Raw genomic sequence first — 22,462 nt, 5'->3', positions numbered from 1 at the left:
CGTCCCCCGCAGTAAAGTTCGGCTCAACTTTGACGCCCTGTCCCTTCCACCTCTCTGTAGGTCCTCGGCGGCCGCTGAGAAGTAGGCGGCGGGGGACACCCCAGCGCAGCCCCGGGGCCCCACGCGGCACTCGGCGGCGACAGCGACAGTGGCAAAGGAGCGCGCGAGTGGGCGCCGGAGGGGACCCGAGAGCACCTAACCCGGAGCGCCCCTCCTGGAACCACGGGTGGGTGCCGGCGGCACAGGACCCCGGACCTCTGCCGACTGAAAGAGAGCTCACGCTGCAATTGATTGGGCCCCGCCGGGCGGGCGCGTGTGTCCCGGGGAGCGGGTGCGGAAGGCAGAAGGGCAGGAAGTCGGCGTTCTGCAGCGAGGGTGGCGCGACCGCGCGGGGACCGAGCCTTCCTTATTTATGTGCTTGCCTGCGCCCGTCTGCTTCCTCCGAAGACTTCAGGGAGAGTGTCCGAGCTGCCATCCCCACGTGTGAGGACACAAGGCTGGATGTCAGAACAACATGCTTATTCATTAAACTCCAAACTTTTCTTTTTTTAAACCCAAAGAATATCGGTGGCTTTTGCCCACTGCTAGAAGAGGGAGCCCAGGGCTCTTGAGATGCTACAGAATCCGTATTTATAACCAGGCCCGGTAGTGCTATGCAAACCCTCTCCACTCAGTAAGTTCTCTAGCCTATGGATCTCGCTTTTGAACTGTGAGAGTAGACTGCACGCTCTGCGCTGGGTCCCGCAACCTCCATCCTTTCAATGCCCTGTTATTTTTGGGACTGCTGGCCTTCCCTGGAGATTAGAGCGGTCCTGTGTGCCATGGGCTGTATTCAGAGCATCGGAGGCAAAGCCAGAGTCTTCCGGGAAGGGATTACCGTGATTGATGTGAAAGCCTCCATCGACCCCATCCCCACCAGCATCGACGAGTCCTCCAGCGTGGTACTCCGCTACCGGACACCCCACTTCCGGGCCTCAGCCCAGGTGGTCATGCCGCCCATCCCCAAGAAGGAGACCTGGATCGTTGGCTGGATTCAGGCGTGCAGCCACATGGAGTTTTACAACCAGTATGGGGAGCAGGGCATGTGAGTACTGGGGACCGGCTGGGGGGCCTGCAGGGTAAGCTTGGAGGCTAGGTGAGGCTGGGGCAGGGCTGCTGGGACCCAGGGTTCTGAAGGCAGGGGTGGAACTGTCTCCAAGGCTTCTTGGGTCGGGCAACTCTCTGGAACCTTGTTGATCAGGGTCCTAGCTCAGCTAGACCAGTCCTGCTGCTGTCCCTAGTGCCCAGGGCTCGTCTGTCTGTCCCTGGCAAGATGCTGAGAAAACAGGACCTCTTAGTAAAACAAGTGTCCAGGCCATCCGTGATCACCAGAGAAGCCACCACTCTGCCCCCAGGCTCAGGTCTCCTTGAGGTAGGCAGGAGTGGGGGGAGGCCTCTGGAACAGCCTCCATACTTCTCTGCACAGGACTTTACGGTGGGGCCTGAACTTACGTCTGGGGCGTGGGAAGTGGCTCAGGAGCATGGCCATCTTCAAATGGGCAGCTTTGCCGTTGTCAGTGGTGGAAGCTGGCGGCAGTGTGTGTTGGAGAGGATTTGCAGAAACCCAATTTGCTTTTGCAGTGTACAGCTTTGTCTCCAAATAGAGGTCAAGGGTCAACATCCAAAGTGGCCCCAACCAGGAACAGCTAGCGGAGCACACTGTCCTCATCTTTGTGGTTTGGTCTCCTAGAATGACATAGATCTCCCTGGGGTCGCTGGAGCACTTCGGTCTTGTTCTGCATGTTCTCTGGCCTCCGAGAAGGCCATTTCCCCCATATGGTAAAAGCAGCTGCTGAGTCTCTGGCTTGCTCCCCCCCCCACGGCAGCTCACGGACACCGTCTCACCGTCCTTGGTGTCCACTCTATGTGGCCTCACTTCTCAGCTTGCAAATGGCAAAGGGGGAAGAGGGGCGTCTCGTGGGGAGTTGGAGCTCTTGTTTGGAAAATGTGCAGGAGGAACCTGGTTCCCCGGGGCGGAGAGAGGCTGGACAGAGGTTGACAGATGTGCTGCTCTTAAGCTCTGAAGGAAGCAGGAAGATGGGATGAGACTTAGACCTAGGTCGTCACCCTGATGGCCTAGAACCATCGGAGGACGTGGGGTCACTGGGCTCCCAGCATCCCACCTCTGCCTTGGAGCCCTTCCTCTTTGAAGCCTGCAGAAACCACAGCTGTTCCAGGAGGGTTGTGGGACTCTCAGGTATTCAGGAGGCCCTTCCCAAGAGAGCCTCCAGCCAGGTTCTCTGCGTCTCTTCCTGGCCTGGCTAAGCATCCAGACAGTTGTTGAGCAACACAAGCTTCCCTCAGGGTAAACCTATTGGCTTCTCTGGTGCCTCTTAGCTCCCCCCAGGGGTCAAGAGCCTGGGGCAATGTCCTTTAACTCTTACCAGCCCTGGGTTCCCAGTGAACCTTGACCACCTTAGACTCTGCAGTCACTTTCCAGGGTGTGACTCTAGGTGAGTGCCTTAGCCATTCCAGGCCTCAGTTGACTCATCTGCAAACTGGGGCTCATCCTAGTTCCTTCTGCATAGTTTATTGGGAGAATTACTCAGACAACCTTTGCCCCCATAGTGAGCACCAGGCTGGTCAACCTAGATGTGATTTCAGTTTCAAGTCTGTTAGATGGAAACGGGTGATGGTATTTATGAAGCTGGTGCTCTTGGCTGAAACCACTGAATTAGAAAAGATGCCAGCAACTCCTCATAATGCGTTCCCCCCCACTCCCCAGCGTGGGTCCTAAGCTCCTAACTTTTAAAACTGTAAAAATAGCATCATGCAGGGATGGTTAAAGTGGCCAAGGCCATTTTCTCTGCTCTCTGTTGGTGCCCGGCTCTGCTCATTCTTTTAGGGTATGCTGGCTCTTCAGCCCAGGTGTGCCAGGCCAGCTGCAGTCCAGGCACAGGGGCAGGTGACCATCCCCTGGACAAAGCAGTGGATGGAGCCTCTAGTCAGCAAAACAGTGTGAAGCCTGGACCTGCTGAGTAGCACTGTCCCCGTGATCCCATTGCTTGAGGTGCCGTGTGCACCCTGTCCCGTGGAGACACAGCGCTGCTTTCACAGGAAGCCTGGAATCCGCCCTTCATGGCTCCTTCCTGGTTGCAAACAGAAACATTTAGATGGGGTTCTTAACAAACCTTTCAGGCTGGGCATCGTGGCACATGATGCTTTTTAATCCCAGCACTCAGCAGGCAAAGGCAGGCCGATCTCTCTGACTTGGAGGCCAGCCTGGTCTATAAAGTGAGTTTCAGGCCAGCCAGGGTTTCATCACGAGACCCTGTCACCAAAAGGAAAACAAAATGACCCCTTCCTGTATGAACTGTTGCCTTTGGAGTCCTTGAGTCCAAGTGAGTGGGTGCTTGTCTCCCCCCACCCCCCGCTGTGCCCTGTCAGATACCACCACCCTGGTGGTGGCATTACAGAGGGTGCTTGGGTCTACTTCCCCCAGCTGGTAAGAACCACAAATGTGCCCAAACAGGATCCCACGTGTCCTAGGAGGGATGTGAAATTACTGAAAGACTCACCCTAGACACTTTGGGCCTCTAATGTGAACTCCAGGCCCCAGGCATCAGCGCCCAGAGGAGGGGCCTGCCAGGTGGCCCGGGCTGGATTAGGACTTGTGTTCTTTACAAATGGGCTTATATTAAAAATATTAATTCTGACTGCTTAGCTGAAATCCATAACATCCCCCAGCATTATCCCCGCTTGGAATTCATCTCTCAGCGAAGAGGACATGTTGGGTGGCATTCTGGACTTGGCATTATTTGAGATGGAATACTGATTTCCAAAAGCCACCACCTAAGTCCGTCACAGCCCAGCTGTGCAGGAGGGTGCTGGAAGGTGGCGCCTCTCTTGGACCGGCTCAAGAGGGTTCTTGAGCACCGGGTGCAATCCACAGTACTTTCCAAGCCAACCCCCTTCAAACTGGCGGAGACACCTGCCTCCTCAGCTGTCCCCCGCAGTTCCTCAGCCGCCACCTGTCAGCTGGTGTAGAGCCTTCTAAATGACGAGTTACAGTTTCTTGCCTGTGTGGGAGACACTGTGCATGCTGTCCCTCGTTTGCCCTTCTTTGGAGCTCTCCGGGAACCTGGCCCATGGCCAAGGCCAAGGCCAAGGCTAGGAGTGGTGCAGTCAGGATGAGCCAGTGGGCTGGTGTGGAGGGGATGGGAGAACAGTTCAGACCTCGTTGTTCCCACCTGTGAAAAGGGGGTGCTTCTACCTCCCTGTTCACTTGGCTCCGTGGGATGAGCCTGGAACACTCTCTGCTCCATCTCCCTAGATACCACGGTTACAGATCCTGAGCCTTAGTACTGGATTATTGTTCTACACTGTGTGGCCAAGAGGCAAGCCGAGATCCACATCCAGTGTTGTTCCTGGCTTTTCTCTGGGCTCCTTTCCGTAGCAGGACAGCCGTGGCCCCTGAGGCCTTTTTGGTTTTCTTGACTGACCCGCAGTCGTGCCACATGTCTGTCACAGGGCTTGTGCTATCTCTGGGGTACACCCCAGGACCTCAGAGACCCTAACCTGAGGATGAGGCTGCACACTGTAAACTCAAAAGCCACTTGCCCAAGAATTTTTGCTCAGCACCTGAGAATGTGGGAGGGCCCCAGGAGGAATGTCCCAGCTGGCCGTGTGGGCTCTTCCCGGAGCCCAGGGCCTGAGGCCTCACAGAACAATTGAAGACTATGCTTCCTGTCTTGGGGCGGAAGGCGGCTTCCCCCATCTGCTGGGCAATGGCGGAGGCCAGGGCGGGGTGAGTGGGGGAGGGAAGTCCTTGTTTCCGAGCTTCAGGGTGGGAGGGAAGTGGTGGGGGTGGCCCAGACCAGGAGAACTCCCCTCAGACTAGCCGCGACCAAGTGATGTCTGTAGCCTGAATCTACCTTCGGGGAGTGGGGAGCAAGTGGCCTGTTCTGGGGATGCACAGCCAGGCAGGCACCCAGCCGGGGGTGTCAGGGAAATGCTTAGGAAATGCTGGGAGCTCGGCTGCAGAGCCAGGGACAGTAAGGATGCGGAGGCAGAGCCTCTTGTTTTGGGAGCAGCATCAAGGCATCCACTCTCCGCTATCCAGTGAGCCTGGCTGTTGTTGTACCCTTCAGTCCAGGGTGTCTGCTTTTAGGGGCTGACTTACAGAACACTGTGCGCTACTCTGGGCCCAGCTTCTGGAGACACCCTAGGTAAAGTAGCTAGCAAAGCACATTCATACGAAGGAAGGGGCCCGTGCAGGCCCATGGCACCACGTGAAGATCCTGTCCTAGGACTATGGTAGCTGGCAGGGAGTTATACATAACCCTGGCATCTTCCAGTTGGGAGAGAGAATTAAGATATGTCCACTGTGCAGAGGACTGCTGTTACAAACAACCAGGTTTCCATGGAAACAGTAGTGGCGCATTGAAATAACGTTGGAAGAGGAGCCTAGGGCCCTGCTCAGTGGCAGAGACCTTGCCTTGCACGTGAGAGGCCTTGGGTTCCACAGACGCCACCCAAACGTGCAAGAATCAGATAGAGAAGGGTTATGGTGAAAAGAATGGTAAACATGGGGACACATCCTGTGTGTCCGTGTGGAAACGTCTGGAAGGCTGTCTACTGAAGAGTGTAGCGTCATGACTGACCTCCACGGAAGGAGGGGCAGAGGAGACATAGCTTGGTTTTTACCTTATTAATTTTGTTTTGTTTTGTTTTTTTCCAGACAGGGTTTCTCTGTGTAGCCCTGGCTGCCTGGGAACTCACTCTGTAGACCAGGCTGGCCTCAAACTCACAGCGATTTGCCTGCCTCTGCCTCCCAAGTGCTGGGATTAAAGGCAAGCGCCACCACCACTGCTCGCCTACTTTATAATTTATTATCTTGCTTTTTTTTTTTTTTTTTTTTTTTAAAGAACACATTTTATTACTAGAAACTAATGAAAACTTTAAAGGAAGAATAGTTTATTGAATACCCTGCAAGAAGGCAGTAGTCTGGGCAGCTCCTGCTATAGTGTAGGACCTTGAAACTGGAATGAAGCAGGTGCTGGCAAGTCCCTCTTCCTCGGGTTAGGCCAGGGCTGGGGCCTGAGTCCGGAGGGGTGGCCTGGAGGAAGGGACAGCACACCTTGCTTGACGGTGGGCAGGTGCCGGGCTCTGTGAAGGCAGGGCCTGGTGATGGGCCTCAGAGGCCCCAGCCAGGGGGCATTTCAGGGAAGCGTCAGGGTGTCACTTTCTGTAACACTGCACAGCTTTTCCGGAGTGAGTGCTTGCTTGGAAATTTTACCAGCTTGCTAGTTTTTCAGTTGTGGACCAGGTGAGGTGAACCCCTAGCTCCCAAAGCTGTCTGTGTGCATGTAGGACGAGGGCTGGGCAGGGCAGCCATAAGTGCCCCAGCCTCTTCCCCAGAGGTGTCCTTAGAGAGTCAGGTGGCACGAGGGAGGTGGGAGGCTGTGTTGACAATATCGTTTAGGCTCGAAGCTAGATTTCATTTTAAAATAACTAAAAACCTATTATTGTGTGTGTGTGCGCCTGGGACATGTGTGCATGGGACACGCTACCACACATATGTGGAGGTCAATCTTCGGGGGCGGCTTTGCTCCTTCTATCTTTCGGTGGGTTCTAAATATCAAACTCAGGTCATCAGGCTTGAGTGACTGACGCCTTTACCCACTGAGCCATCCTGCAGCCCCCAAATTTTGCATTAAAGCAAGATATTTAGCGCACACAGAAAACCTATCTAGAGCCAGCTCCGTGTCTCCGGTGTGGCCAGCCTGCCCCTAGAGAACTGTGTCTTGGGAGATGATTGGTTTATTTGCCTAAAAAATATTCTTTTGAAGCAGTGTCTTTTTTGTTTTGTTTATTTTTCCTTTTGGTTTTTGGAGATAGGGTTTCACTGTGTAGCCTTGGCTGTCTTAGACTCCCTCTGTAGACCAGGCTGGCCTTGAACTCACAGAGATCTGCCTGCCTCTGCCTCCCGGGTGCTGGGATCAAAAGTCTGCACCACCACCACCTGACACTCCAGTTGCATTTTTAAAGTGAATAATTTTAAGAGAAAATATTAAATGACTGGAAATAGATGAGACACTCAGACGGGAGCAAAGTGAAGACAATCCGTGCTGCTTGGGGAAGTTGACCCTGTGGTGGGGTAGACCTTTGTCTCCTGGCTGCGGACCCCAGGACTGAAGATTTGTGGTCAGTGAGCCCAGGACCCTGAGAATGAACAAGAGAAATCGGGACCCAAAGGGGCCGCATGTGCTGTCTGCCGAGGATAAAGCCAGGCCCCCGCTGACATCTGCTACTTGCTAATCTGTGTGTGTGAGAAAAGGCTAGCACCTTCGTTAGGGTCACTTTTTTTTTTTTTCCTGGAGAACTAGGAAGGGTTACTGCCAGTGTTCAGGGTCATGAAGGTGGCAAGTGGTATGAGTCCCCAAAGCCTTGAAGGAGCCTATACTGAGCTGACATCCGGCTTGCTGGCATCCTTTTGCCATGTTGAAAGTCCTTGAATTGGGTGACCCTCTTCTGTACCATAGTGGTCCTCCGTGAACAACAGGTGACACCTCCCCCCCCAACTGAAGTCCTCTCTGCACCCCTTTCACCCTCATGGTCATACATGCTGCTCAGAGCCTCTCTCTGCATGTGCACATGTGTTTTTTATGAGCACACACATGTATATGTGTGTGTGTGTGTATATATATATATATGCACACATGTCTGTGTGCACATGTGTGTGTATGCATTTGTATATGTGCCTATGTGTGTGCTTATCTGTTTCTGTATGTGTATAGATGTATCATGTGTAGGCATGTGTGAATTTGCATGCACACACGTGCCCATTTGTAGATGCGGCTCTGTGTGCATGTCTGTGTTTGAGGGGTAACTCTACTGTCACCGTAAGTCCTAAAAGTTCCAGCTTCAGCTGGGCAGGGCGATGAGAGACCCAGGCAGCTCTGGGTAGTTAGTGCTTCCTGTGGTGAGCCAGCATGCTGCCGAGTGTCAGGGAGCAGGTTGCAGGCACTGTGGGGCCCAAGTGTAGGCCAAGCACCGTCGTTGAGTCCTGGATTTGTGGTAAGGTTCCAGGCAGGTGTGGCTCTGTCCTCTTGGCCTTTGTGGTTCATCTGGGGGAAAGACTGCCCACAAACGGTCATATTGTCACTTAATTGCCCTGGGGCATGTGCCAGGAGACAGTTACAGCGTCCTAATGGTACCGAGCATGAGCCAAGGGCTCCTGGCTTGGGTAAAGGGTCAGAGTGGTTTGCCTGGGGTGGGTGGCCAGAGCTTGGCAGCTGGTCCTCACACCCAGCCAGGAGCAGGAGGAGTCTAACAGGCCTGGGTTGGGAGGGGCAGGGCCCAGGGGAGGAACTGAGAGCCAGGTGGGCAGGCTGACGCACGGGTGAGTGCTTGGTCTTTTGGCCTTCAACTGCCGTGACAGTGACAGGCTTAATGGGATCAAAGCAGTGGGACCAAATGTGTGTTTAAAAAAAAAAAAAATCAGAGTGACTTCTGAGAGAATGGGTTAGAATCCGGGAGACCAGGGTGCCCAGAGCACAGCTCTGTTCTTCCCTTTCCTGGCTCTAAGGCAGATCTGAAGACATGTTGAGTTGGTGACCACGTGGTGGCAGGCTTAGGGAAGTGGAGAAGATTAGGGACACCTTCTTAGACAGGATGGATGCCAGGGCCTCTGGAGCATGCTGAGGTCCAGGTTCAAGTCTGCGCTTGCCTGCTACTCCTTGACATCGTGCACCCCAGAGGCTAAGGACAGAAGCATGGCTGGTGGCCTGGGACGACTTCTATGTATCTGCCCCGAGGTGGCCAAGAAGGCCCCAAGTATGGCCCACTGTCGCTGTTACCATGACAAAGCTCTTGATTTTGGAACGACCTTCATCTTTTCATCCTTCGTGAGGTCTCAGGTTCTGGGTGATTTTTGTTTCATTTGTGAGAGGGTCTCATTAATCCAAGCTAGCCTCAACCTTTCTGACCTTGACCTCCTGGCCCCCTTGTCCCCACCTCCCTGCATGTGGACTTCAGGCCTTAGTTGTCATCCCACACAAGTCACAAACGCTGAGTGTGTGAGGCTGAGGTCTGAGCTCCCCCCTTCCAGATCTAAGTGCACCCTACAGAGGTGACCTCATGCCGGTGATCCTCTCACTTACGAGTGTGTCTAGTAGGCCTTGGTAGTGGTGCATGCCTTTAACCCCAGCACTGGTGAGGCAGTTCGAGGCCGGCCTAGTCTCCAGAGTGAATCCAGGACAGCCATGGCTACACAGAGAAACCCTGTCTCGGAAAACCAAAATCCAAAAGAAAACAACAAAAAGAAAGAGTTCAAGGCCAGCCTTGAACCAAGCCATCTTGGTCTATAGGAAAGCCTGTCTTTGTAGGAGAGCCCCTCTCTCTCTCTCTCTTTCTCGCTTTCAAGACAGGGTTTTTCTGTGTAGATCAGGCTGGCCTCAAACTCACATTGTCTCTGCCTCCCCCAGTGCTGGGATTACAGGTGTATGCCACCACACCTGGCTGACCCTGATTTTCTCATTGTGTATCTGGCCTTTGACCTCCAGATCCTCCACCTTCCATGACAGGTATGCTTTTCAGCCAGCATGCTGAGCCCCCAGCCCTCCATTTTTTTGAAAGGATCTCGCCAGGTTTCTCTCCGCAGGCGTGACAGGCTGTGGATAGTAGTACATTGACTGTCTCCCGAGGAAAGCCTGGGACGGGCAGGGATGCAGCTAACCGGTGGGCTGTGATGAGCGAGGTGCAGAGCACTGGTCAGAGAGCCGATGGCCAGATGTCAGCTCCTGTCCCAGGTTGCTGTGGGTTCCTCACTGTGTGGCTGGCCGGTCCCCAGCTCTTTCCATCTCCCCCAGCTAGAAACATGTAGGCTCCCCTGGCTGGCGACAGCAAAAGAAGGCAGTTGGCTCTGCCCTGCGTCTGAGTAATGTCTCTCATGAGACTCTGCTGGCTGCCAGCTCATGAACACTGTCACCCATCTGTGACTGGACCAGGACGTGGGTGTCCAGGGCTGGGGTCACAGAGTAAGGCCATACTAGTGCTAAGCGCTAAGCGTTGCCCACACCCTCCCACCCCACACACCCTCCCACCCCACCCACCCCGGGGCCCAAAGTGATTTGGAAGTTCAAAGCGGCTGTGGCTTTCTTTTTTTTTCAAGTTTGTTCTCTGCCTTTATATATATATATTTGGAGGGGCGGGCGCATGTGCCACTACGAGCTTGGGGAAGTCAAAGGGCAATTTACAGAAGCAGCTTCTCTCTTTTTTCCACGTGGGTCTTGGGGATGCAATTCCGAGTTCAGTTGGGGGTGGCAAGTGTCTTTAACTGATGAGCTATGTGGCAGCCCTTGTCAATCACCTTTCTACTGGGCATGGTAGCTCATGATGGAGGCTGAGGCAGGAGGATCTCCCTCAAGTTTAAGGCCAGCCTGAGCTACTGGAGTGACTGGGATAGAATGAGATCTTCTAAACCCCTCCCCACCACCAAAAGGAACAACACTGTTTTTTTTTTTAACCCCCTAGGCCAGGGATGTGTGTTCAGTGGTTAGAGCACCATATAGCTCGTCTAGGGTCCTGGGTTCCCTTCCCAGCACAGCATAGCAAAGCAAACGAACAGGCCACTAAAAAGATCCCCAAGGAGAGGACAGCAGCAGACACCTGAGGCAAGGCAGCTGAACCTAGTGGAGACAGACAGAGGTGGCTCTTCAGAGCGTCAGGACAGGGCTGGGTAGGGGGCTGTCTGGTTTGAATCCCGCTGGGGAATCAGCAACCCCACTGTGGGGGCTGACCGGGTGCTGCGGACCTGGGATTGGCGGGGAGAGACAGGTTCCCTGTGGTTCAATGTGCTCAGGCCTGCCACGCATGGCTCTGTGAACTTGGCGAGGAACGTTTAGCAGAGTCTGGGCCTGGGGAAGGGGCTCGGCCTGTGAAGTGCCCACAGATTTGAGGACCAGCGTCTAGATCCCAGGGAAGTAAATGCCCTCTGGGTGTGGTGGCCTGATGTGGAAGGTGGAGGAGGGAGGCGCCGCTGTCAACCCTGGGCTCTCACAGGCGCACACGCCCCTGCACAATGTGCTCCCCACACAAACATGTGCACACACCAGGGCTCTGGCAGGCATTCGTGCTCCTGTACATGCATGTTTCTCTATACACAAACATGTACACACACCACACGAACACTAAAATAATAAAAAACCCAGCTCCTGCCCGTTCTCCTGAGCTTCAGCAGAGAGCCTGGGTGGCATGACTGGACGCACAATTCAGTGGCGTTAAGAAGAGTCACAAGCCCCATCTCTGGAACTCTTTGTTGTTGCTAACTGAAACTCTGCCCCATTAATCACCACCCTCATTTCCTGCCCATGGCGGCCCTGGCTCCACTTTCTGTCTCAGAATTCAGGTGCCCTGGGCACCACGTGTAAGTGCTGTCCTGCAGTCATTGTCTTTTTGTGGTGGCTTCTTCGTCTAGCCTAATGTCCCTGGGTTCCTCTGTGCAGTGCTGTGCTGTGCGTCAGAATTTCCTTTCCTTTCAAGGCTCTTCCATTGTGTGTAGGAAGCCTGCTTTCTATAGCCATTCAGCCCCCAGGACAGACACTCAGCAGCATTATCCCCTTGGCCCTCGTAAGTTTGCTCATGCCACACACAGAAAAGCACTTTTGATGTTATTTTTGAGAGAAGCCTCAGGTAGTCCAGGCTAGCCCGGAACTTGCTATGTAGCTGAGGATGACTCTGAATTCTTCCGAGGGCTGTGACTACAGGCAGGTGCCTGGCTAGAAACGCACTTTTCAAAGGAGCGGGCTCCTGGCTAGCAGTGGGGTGAGGAGGTGTGGCAGGGAGAGGGTAGGGGCTGCGGCTGTGAGCCTCAGTGCTGGGTAACCAGGCCTGACTGGAAATTGGGTGGGACAGTTGGGCTCGGGGGCAGCAGACCCCACGCCTTGGCCACACCTAGGCAGGTGTTGCCTCATTCCACCTGGTGTCCTCCTAGGTGGCAGTCCCTGGGTCTGTATGCCCAGCGACCCCGAAGCCTGGAGTTTCCCAGCAGCCACTGTGTCCACAGGTGCTGGGGAGCTCTAGGGTGTGTCCGTGTCCCCGCAGTAACCTAGCGAGGCTGGCAGATCCTCTCCTGTCTGAGCTTCTGCCCCAACCCTGGCAGTCTCTGCCACAGGCCTTTACTTTGCATACGCAACTTCCTTCGAAGCTCCTGCAATCCTCTGTGACAAGTATGATATGTCGGAGGCCCCAGGGTGGGTTTCCTGGGTTCTCATGACCAGGGAAGCTGAGACTAAAGCCTGTAGGGTTGCCATGTCCAAGCTAGACACCCCTCACAGCCCCAGCGGGCAAAGTGTGTTAGGCTGAGCACACGGGAGAAAGGACATACCAGTCCCCAGGGACAGAGTCCCCAGGCTTGGTGACTGTCACAGACCCTTTGGCTGAGTCTGGAGGTAACAGCATGGGAAAGTGTGCGAGGCTGAACAAGAGAGTGGCCTTTTTAGCAGGGGCGCGGCCAGTCTTCCAGGATGGCGGAGTGAAAAGATGAGGCCGCTAGCAAGCGAGGAGGCCATTGCAGGCCTTGCCTGATGCCTGGTTCCTGCTGTGGAGATGACGTGGATGGGGAAGGAGTGTGGGCTGTGAACCCACACCCCTGAAGCTCTGAGGGAGCAGGTATTTGCCTAAGGTCACAGGGCAGCCAGTGGAGGGGCCAGGAGTCCTCCCCAGAGCAGCCTGGGACTCAGAGCAGCCGACCCCGTAGCCATCCGACTCCATTGGCGCCCACAGTTGCAGAAGAGCAGCTGGCATCCCAGTGAGGACCGAGTGGCAGGAAGAGCCACTACAGACTGAATATGCAGGCTGCGTTCAAGGGCTGTGTGTGCAGGAGAGCCCTGAGCCCCGAAGAGGCCAAGCCGGAGAGCTGTGTGGCTTTGTGTGGCTGCTCCACCCCTATCTGCCCAGTGTTTGTCCTTGCCGTAGACTGGGTGACAGGTCCCTGTCAGGAGACAAATAGGGCTTCTCCGAGTCCCAATTGGCATTTAGCAGTTTCAGGACCTTGGCTCTCAGGAAGGGTGCTGGCCTTCGGGAGTGGTTTGTCCTGGGATGGTGCTAATAGTCTGAGTCTTTAGAAAATATTATATGTGCATATGTATTTAAATTATGTATGTATTTGACGTATGTGGGTTTTGTCTGCATATACATCTGAACACCGGAAGAGGGAATTGGATCCCACGGGACTACAGTTATAGATGGTTATAAATCACCATGTGGGTGCTGAGACTTGAACTCAGGACCTCTGGAAGAGGAGCAGTACTCTTAACCTCTGAGCCATTTCTCCAGCCGCCCAAAATATTTTTAACATGCGTGCATGCGTGTGTGTATGAGTGTGTGTATACACATGAGTGCAGGTGCTGATACAGGCCAGAAGGGGGCACCATGTCTCCTGGAGTTGGAGTTACAGGTATTTGAGAGCTGCTGATGTGGGTCCTTGTAGGAGCAGTTTGTGAACTACTGAGCCATAGCTCCAGCCCAGCAGTTGGGGTATTGAGGCAGGCTGTGACCGGACTCACATTATCCGGCATTGCATGTCCTGTTTATTGTGTGCTCTGCCCCTCCTAAGCCCCATGAGCAAAGGGGGCTGGGGTTGCCGAGAACCTTCTGTCCCCAGGGTCCAGGACAGTGCCTGAGCCACCATGAGATTGCAGAAAAGCCTCACTGAGTGACTGAACGAGTGACTGGCCTTCTTTCTCCCCTACCCCCACAGGTCTAGCTGGGAGCTCCCCGATCTTCAGGAGGGAAAAATTGAGGCCATCAGTGACTCGGATGGGGTGAACTACCCCTGGTACGGCAACACGACGGAGACCTGCACGATTGTGGGGCCCACCAAGAGAGACTCCAAGTTCATCATTAGCATGAACGATAACTTTTACCCCAGCGTCACGTGGGCCGTGCCCGTCAGCGAGAGCAACGTGGCCAAACTGACCAACATCTACCGGGACCAGAGCTTCACCACGTGGCTGGTGGCCACCAACACCTCGACCAACGACATGATCATCCTGCAGACCCTGCACTGGCGTATGCAGCTCAGCATCGAGGTGAACCCCAACCGACCCCTGGGCCAGCGCGCCAGGCTTCGGGAGCCCATTGCCCAGGACCAGCCGAAAATCCTAAGCAAGAACGAGCCCATCCCGCCCAGCGCCCTGGTCAAGCCCAATGCCAACGATGCTCAGGTCCTCATGTGGCGGCCCAAGTACGGGCAACCGCTGGTGGTGATCCCGCCCAAGCACCGGTAACAGCCAGGCCGCTGCCAGCCAGCTGAGACTCACGGAACAATATTACTGCTCAGAAGGAAACCCCGATGCCCTCTCCGGTCATTCACAAAAATACAACCATTCTACCTTCTCCAGGGGTGATCTCACTGTGCTAACCCGCTGGCCTCCTGGCTCTTCCATCTGCTTCCCTGCAGGGAGTTGGGGGTCCCGTAGGACAAACAGGCCCCACCCCAGCCCCAGCTCCCCTCCCCTCACAATCTCAGTTGTTCGTTGCAGCTGATTTTCTGAGACACTGCTTTTCTTTTTTCTTCTTCTTTTTCTTTTTTTTTTTTTTTTCCTCTCTGTGGGATTCAGGGGCAGGAGAGGCGGGAGACGGCCGGTTTTGAGGGGGCCCAGCCCGCCCCTCTCGCCTCCTCCCCTCTGTCTGTCCTCTGCCATGCGGCCTTATGTAGACTCGCTTTGCCAAACTTTTGCCTTAAGCTGAATTTAAAGGAGAGAAGGAAACGGAAAGGTCAAGGATCTCTGCTCCCCAGGGGCTGCCCTCTTCTGCCAGAGTTGGAGAGAGTGGCAGGGCCAGAGGGAGGCCCACCTGAACCCCTCTTCCAGGGCTTCAGGGTTGAGGGGCAAGAATGGGTTCTCAGGTCTAAAACCAGCTGTTTTATTTTGTCGTTGTGGCAGAATCAAAACCACAGATTCTTCCTAGAGCCCCTACTCTACCCCAGGAGAACCCCTCTCCAGTACCCACTGGGGTACGAGCTGGGCATAGATCCTTGACCCCTCCTCTCTCCTCAGTAGCCTTAACTTGCCTGGTGAAGGTATTCTGGGAGAAGGAAGGGGAGGTCCCAAAGTATTAGGTCAGGGCTAGGGAACTTTCACCTTTGCTGTCTCCTGAACCCGCCCCTAGGTTGTGTGGCTTTTTCTCTTCCATTTACCTTCGTCCCAAATGCCTAGCAGGGTTGGCTGGGAGCATTGCCACGAATCCCTGTCAGTCTCACCTGTCCTAAGGTAAAGAAGGTGTGCCCTTCCCTCCGGGCCAGCATTGTCACACTTGAATCTGGGGTTCCAGCACCCCAGGATGCCCATCTGCTAGCACACTGAATAGAAGCTGTGACAGGGCTTCAGGCTCATTCTCAGGGGAAGCAACGCCCAGACTCTCGGGGGGGGGGGAGGGCTGCAGATAAGCTCCAAGCACCCGTTGGAGGCTGCTTGACCACCTCCCCTCCCAATCATAGGTGCTCCTGGGGGTGGGGAGGTCTGGGGAGCAGTCAGCTGACTCGAGACGGAAGCCCAGGCCCAGAGCTGGAGACCGCGCTTGGGAGGTGCCAGGCTATTGTAAAACTTGCTTGACACATGGTGGGCAGTCTTGGGATCTACCTTTTGGAGCCCGAGAACTTGGCCCTGTAGGATGCCAAGGTTTCTAGCAATGTCTGCTTTGTGCTGCTTGAGGGATACTCCTTGAAGCATGCCAACAGCTGTATCACTGGACCCCAACCAATAATAAGCACAGAAAACTGTTATCACAAAGAAAATAATGTCTTTTGCTGCTGCTGAGCCTCACTGGGGGAGCCTTGGTGACAGCGAGGGAGGACACAGCTAGAACCCAGCTCTGTTCCTACACCTGGGACGCATTTCCTTCAGGGGTGCTTCATGTCCTTCTCATTCTCAGGCCACCAGAGCTGGGGGCTGCAGTCACCTGGAGGACACTGAGCCAAGTGTGCCGAGGGCAGGGTGGGTGCTGGAGAGGCGCTTGTCAAGGCTGGAGCTCCCTGGAGCCTTCCCCTTCTGTGTGTGGAGGCTGTCGCCTTAGCTGGGAGAGCCATGGGGTCCCAGCCCCACACTAGCTCAGGGCTAGCCTGGAAACACCTTCTTGGCATCCAGGACTTCCTTGCCCTAAAGAAAAGTGATGGGCCCTGGTGAGGGCCGGGAGGAGCGTCCTTGTCCCGGGCTGTCTGGAGGTGGGGCCGGGGAATGGGAATGATAGTGAGGGTGGCCTGAACTGATTGGACATGGACCCCCAAGCCCACATTTCTTGCCGTCCTTCCCCACTGCATGCCTGGCTTTGCCCACTTGGCTTCCTCGGCTCCCCTTCCTCTCCTACCCTCCTGCCTGGCAAAAGACAGGGCTAGGGAGACCCCCAGAGAGGCCATGTGGGTCTAGCCGAGAACACCCAGCTTCTCTTGGGCTGTCCCCTCAGCTCATTGCCTCATGTTGTCGACAGACCCCAGGCTTTCCTCTACTGCTGTCCCTCATGCCCATGCCCACCCAGGCGTGGACACTCACTCTTTCCAGCAATAAGCACCAACCGTCCTTGGTCACGGACAGTACTGTGAACACAAACCCACGCGTGCACTTACCAGCAGGCGCGAGACTTGAAGACAATGTCAAACGAACCTTTTTTAAAAAAAAGTTTAAAATAAAAGTTATAAAGAGAAATAAAAAATTAATTTTAAAGCACCCCGGCTCTGGAACATTTGTATGGCAAGTTGGGGAACCCAAAGTTGCTGGAGTGACTCTGTGTCCTGACAGTGGACCCCTGGCACGAGGCCATTTGTGTGGACTTGGATGAAACCCAGACCTTGTGGGAAGGGTCTCTTGGGCACTGCCCACTGGCCGGTGTGTCTGAATAAATTAGGCTCTGGTTCTAGAGTGAGCTCCCCATGATGACCCAGGGGGCTTTCCCAGCTCATGGACAAGGAAGCAGGTGGCGTGTGGGGTTCTGAGAACCGGCAGACTTATGCCTTAGAAGAGATAAAGCCAGGATCTGACTCCTTGCCTGAACCAGCCTCTGATACTGCACACTCAGCAAATGACTATGGGTATACATTTGGTGCCAAATAACTGTTGGCTACTATTAAGAAAGCCCTTAGCTTGCCGAGTGCCCTCCATCCAGGGTCCTCAGGCAGAAAATGCCCCCCCCCCACGTCATTTCCCAGAAGTCTGTGCATTAGTTTGTGTGGCCCATAGAAAAGCAGCCTTTGAACAAAGCCTCTTCACCTTCTGGCTGTAGGTGGCTCAGGGTGGGCGTGGCCTCGCTGTGGTGCTGCAAAGGACAGAAAGCCCCCATTTCCCCACCGGGGCCTTAGGTATGGCTTCTCTGGGCTTTTCGCATCGCAGCACCAACAGTACTGACTCTCTTGCTTGAGGCTGGGACATCAATGCAGAAAGTTGCCTCATGGGCCTCTCTGGCACTCTCCGCCCAGATGGCTCATGGGTGGTGCCTCTGTCAGTTTGGTTTTTGATTGTGGAATCGGCTTCTGAGCATTGCTTACTAGGTATTTGTGCTTGTGTATGTGTGTGTGTGTGTGTGTGTGTGTGTACACTTGCATGGAAATACACTAAAAGAGCAGTCCGGTCGGGTCACACAGGCCAGGACCCAGGAGCTCAGGAAGCCATCTTTGCTGCAGCATACAGCTGCCTGACAGTGGGATATGGTGGCCTAAGTCTGAGGAGAGAATGTGCAGGAGTTAAGTGGCTTCCAAGCGGCATTTGATGGCTCAGTGAGAGCCCTCTGCCCGATTTAGCTGACAGCGAGTTAAATTCAGAAGTCCAGGCTAGACTGAGAGCTAGAGATCTCAGGCAGGTCCACACAGCAGCCGCAGGGTCCCCTTCAGGATCCCCGGCCTGGAGACAACTGTCTGGAATGGGCAAGCCGGGAATGTTTCCGGGAAGCAGGTGCTCAGTGGCCCTGTGCCTGCCTGCTGCTGTGACAGCTGTCCCTCTGAGAAGCCTCTGTCTTGGCGCTGTCCTGTAGGGTCAGCCATGAGGCCACAAAGGAATGCAGCTGGGTCCCAATGGGAGTATGGCGGGAGCTGCGGGTGGCTGTGGAGCACGCAGGCTTGGGGACATTTCTAGAAGCTGGTGTGTTTTCTGTGGCTTCATGTCTCCCTCCTCAGTGCCCCTTGGGTCCTCCACAAACACTGGCTCCCCTCTGGTTGGAGTTCAGGCACTTGAGGTGGCAGCAGGCCACAGCACACACACTATCCCCGAATTGCCTAGCGAAGGCCTGCGGAGAGACAGTTGGGAATGTGCTTGCCACGCAGAAATAAGGGCCCACATAAAACAAAGAAAAATCAGGGTGGTTGGCTCCTGAGGAGCCACACCCGAAGTTGACCACTGGCCTACACACACACACACACACACACACACACACACACACACACACACGAAGAATCCACCAAATTATTACACAAGCAGCTACAGGGAAAGCCCCCCACCCCACAGCCGTGCATGGTCCCGGGTCCCTTTCCTGCCTGTGGCTCACACACAAGTGCTCCTCTTCCCCTTTCTCAGAGGGAGAACTGGCCCTGGGAAGTGACCTGAGGCTTGCTGAAGGTCACCAGGCTAGGAAGCTTCAGAAGACCTTTGACCTACCCCTTGCCCTCCCTGTTGCTGCCAGGCCTCTCCACTACCCTTTTGCTCAGCCTGTCATGGAAGGCTGGGCACGGTGCTTACTGCCGGGCCTTTTGGCACTGGGACAAACTCTCCAGATTGCCCTGGGGCTCCGTATACATCACAGGCTGGCCTTGAGTTCACAGTGATCCTCTTGCCTCGGTCCCCGAGTGCTGAGATGACAGAGTGTGCCACTGAACTCACAGAGAGCAGGTGCATGCTTGGGCAAACTCTGCCTCTAGGCTGGGTCCAGAGAAACTCCTGGTTACTCTGAGTCCTGCCAAAAGCCAGCCCATTTGCTGCCTGGGCACGGCTCTTTCCACTCCTCCAGACACAGCGGCTGGGAATGCAGAGACAGGATTATCTCCACCCCAGCCCTGGCTCCAGTTCGTATTTTATCAGGTGACATTTTAGAGCAGATTGGTGAAGGGTGGCTCTGTGGGGCGAGCAGCGACGCCTGGGGCTATTCCTGGCTGCCACTTGTCTTGCTGAGTGTGGTCTGGGGGGACTGCCCTTCCTAGTCCAGTCTCCTCAGGCAGGAGACAAACACACCTGGTCCACCTTCCCTACCAGGCCAGGCCAGGCCAGGCAGGCTTCATGACACAACATGGCTCTTGTTCAGAGCATCCATCCTGGAAGCCAAAGTTATCTAGAGACCCAGACGTGCTGTGCGCAGCTGAGAGGAGGCTATTTCTGTGTACAGACAGGCAGGAAGCCTCTTGCTGGGTGCCGTGGTGACCTGAACCTCACTATAGCTCTGAGGTCTTTGGTGACACCTTTCGGGGCAGGTGTTTACATCTATAAACTTGGATGTCCTTGATCTTTTTCATCTAAACATGTCTCATCTTCAAGACGTGGTAGGGAAAATGGAGACCCTGCAGGCTGTGATGGTGCTCCTCGTGAATAGTAGGACCCTGACCCTGATCTGCGTGTCAGAGTTGAAAAAGGGTTCCCTTGGGGTCTCGGTGTCCCTGAGCATTGAGGAGTTCTATGGTGGACAGAGGTTATCAGCCTGGCAGCAGGGTCCCTGGGCCTAGCAGCCACTTTTCACCGAAGCCTATCAGACCAAGGGCTTCAGATGTAGTTAAGAGTGAGGCTGAGGGATTTCCTGCCACTACCTGCCGCTTCCTGTGAAGGTGAGGCAGGCAGTCTGGCTTCTGTAGCCACCCTCTGCAGCCCTGCGTGTCCACAGAATCCTGGCCCTCTGTGAAGCGGGGCTCTCTCCCCACGAGAGCTGCGGATCCCACAGGAGCTGTGGTTATGAGACTGGTAGATGTGATGGTCTTGTGGCCAGGGAACCCAGAAGTGCCTAATCCTGCCCATGAGCCACCTTTCCATCCCTGAAGGGAGCACATTCCCAAAGCAAAAGCATATCCCTCTTAGTTGGTCAGAGGCCCTTAAAACCTGGCTTGAGGGCCCAGGAAACTAGCTGCTTTGAAGCACCTTTGGGAAGCACCTCACTCCCCCATGCTGAACCCGTGTGCACTGCGCATCACTCTGGCTGCATGGAGACAGGCAGAAGGGACAGGCTAGGGTTTGCCGGGATGCTGGACTTGGCATTATCATCTGGAATTTTACTAATCTTACTAGACTCGATTGGAGTGGCGGGGAGGCCAAATTGTTCTCTTCATTTCTTTTAATTCAATCACTTTACAGCCTGATCCCAGCCCTCTCCCTCCTCCTCCCAGTCCCACCCTCTCACCTCTTCCTTCCATCCCCCCTCCTCAGGAAAGGGGAGGTCTCCAAAGGGTACCTGGCTCCTCGAGTTGCAGCAGTAATCAGTGCATCTTAAAAACAGACAAACAAACCGCTTCTCAGAGGCTGGAGAGAAGGCTCGGTGGTTGAGCGCTCGTGGCTCTTGTAGAGGACCCGAGTTTCCTTCCCAGCACCTACGTTGGGTGGCTCACGACCACCGGAAATGCCAGCTCCAGGGGATCCATTGCCATCTTCTGCACACACACACACTCACTCCTTTTAGGCACCATCAGCCCTGTGCCCTTCTCGGCTGCTACCATCTCTCCCACCCCACAGACCTGTTACTAGAATGTATCTGTCTTTTCTAGATTTTTATATGAATGGAACCGGACAGCACACACTTCTTTTTGTCTGTCGTCTTTGAGTCATTAGACGGAGTTCTCCCTTTTGACTCGCCTGTATACAGGCATCCCTCACTGTCTGAAATGAAATGAAAAATAAACTTTTTCATTTCATGTTTATAATTTTTTTTTTGCACTCATATCTGTGCGCTTATGTGTTCCTAGTGCCCATGGAGGTCGGGAGAAGGCGCATTCGGAATCCGTTACAACCGTTCGGGTGGTTGTGAAGGCACCACGTGGTGCGGGCAACCAGCAAGGCCTCCAGCCTGCCTTCCACATGTGGATGTCAGAACCCATGTGGCCGCCTGCTGCTTGAGAAGCCCGCAGCAGCAGTCACCGTGAGACGCTCCCCAAAGACAGCCGTGCTCCCTTGGTCCTGGTTGCTGTTTGGTGAGTTTGTGGTGTCTTTCTGGAATTGTCCATAAGAGATGTGCGTGTAATACTAAGCTTTCTCTGGGCACCTGCTTAAAAAAAAAAATCGGACCACATATGTGGGTGAGTCACCCCACCTGTGGCTCTCTGTGAAGGCTCCTGGCAGCAGGAAGTGCCGGCACACCCTCATCCTCTACTCGCCTTAGTTTTGTTTGTTTTTAATTTTTTTTTTTTTTTTTTTTTTGTAACAAGCCCTGGCCATTCTGGCCTCAAACTCATAGAGATCAGCCCTGAGCTATCTCCCCAAATGCCTAAACATCTTGGGAAAAACTTAATTTTAAGATAAATTTAGGAAATATTTTGTGTGTTTTCGTATCATCATTTAATCCAAGAAAAAAAGACGCTTCCTTCCCTGCTTTCTACAACTTCTGTCGTTTCATATTTAATGCTGATGTCCATGATTCATTTTGAATTAATTTTGTCTATATGCTACAAGGTGGTAATTGGAGTTTTTTTTTTTTTTTTTTTATCTGTCTCAGCATCATTTATGCCTTTCATTCCATGTTGCTTTGCATGCTGGATAATTTCTGGTCAGATGCTAGACATTGTGGAATTTATCATGTTATATAGTAGGTTTTTTTTTTTTTATTGCTATAACGTCCTTAAATTTAGTTCTGGACTCTTTTGCTTTAATTTTATTTTTATTTTCCGAGACAGGGTTTCTCTGTGTAGACCTGGCTGTCCTAGACTTGCTTTGTAGACCAGACTGGCCTGGAACTCAGAGAGATCTGCCTGCCTCTGCCTCCCTGCATGCTTGGATTACACTACACCTGGCTGTTTATTTTTTAGTTCTTTCCTTTTCCTTTTTCTCTCTCTCTCTATGCAGGGAGGGATGTGTGATGGGGACACGATCTCACATTGCTCAGGCTGGCCCTGAATTCTCTCGCTATGTGGCTGAGGATGATCTTAGCTGCTTCTGTGTTTAGGGTGCTGGGGTTACAGGCACACAGTCATGCCTGGTTTGTGCGGTGCTGGGGACAGAAGCCAGATCTTTGTACCCTAGGCAAACACTCTACCAAGCCGCAGGCACAGCACAGTTCTGGGCCTTTACATGGAAATAGTTTGATTCATGTGTCTTGGTTCTAAACTCCTTTGCAGTTGAGTGCATTCTGTGGAGGACTAGTCCTTGCCCAGCTGCTGAGGCAAACTAGAGTCTGCACTCAGTGCTGGGGAACTAACAGTTCTACTCCTCAGGCCAGCACTTAGGGACTCTGTAGGGGCTTTGCAGAGATCCAGTGTTCAGTGTGACTCTCCTCTCTGCTGATGAATCCAGCCAGCCTGCTGGGCTGTCCTCTC

General features: G+C 54.0%; 1 protein-coding gene across 1 annotated transcript; it reads left to right on the top strand.

Annotated features, from left to right (window-relative positions):
* Positions 1-761: 761 nt before the first annotated feature.
* On the top strand, positions 762-16,514 carry Fam78a (family with sequence similarity 78 member A). The gene is made up of 2 exons (XM_021655199.2): positions 762-1,084; positions 13,742-16,514. Exons 1-2 carry the CDS (start codon positions 762-764, stop codon positions 14,268-14,270), a joined length of 852 nt encoding a protein of 283 aa, XP_021510874.1. The 3' UTR covers positions 14,271-16,514.
* Positions 16,515-22,462: the final 5,948 nt, after the last annotated feature.

The sequence above is a fragment of the Meriones unguiculatus genome, chromosome 8, assembly GCF_030254825.1.
Source record: "Meriones unguiculatus strain TT.TT164.6M chromosome 8, Bangor_MerUng_6.1, whole genome shotgun sequence".
NCBI lineage: Eukaryota > Metazoa > Chordata > Mammalia > Rodentia > Muridae > Meriones > Meriones unguiculatus.
This window is presented reverse-complemented; position numbering and strand designations above follow the sequence as displayed.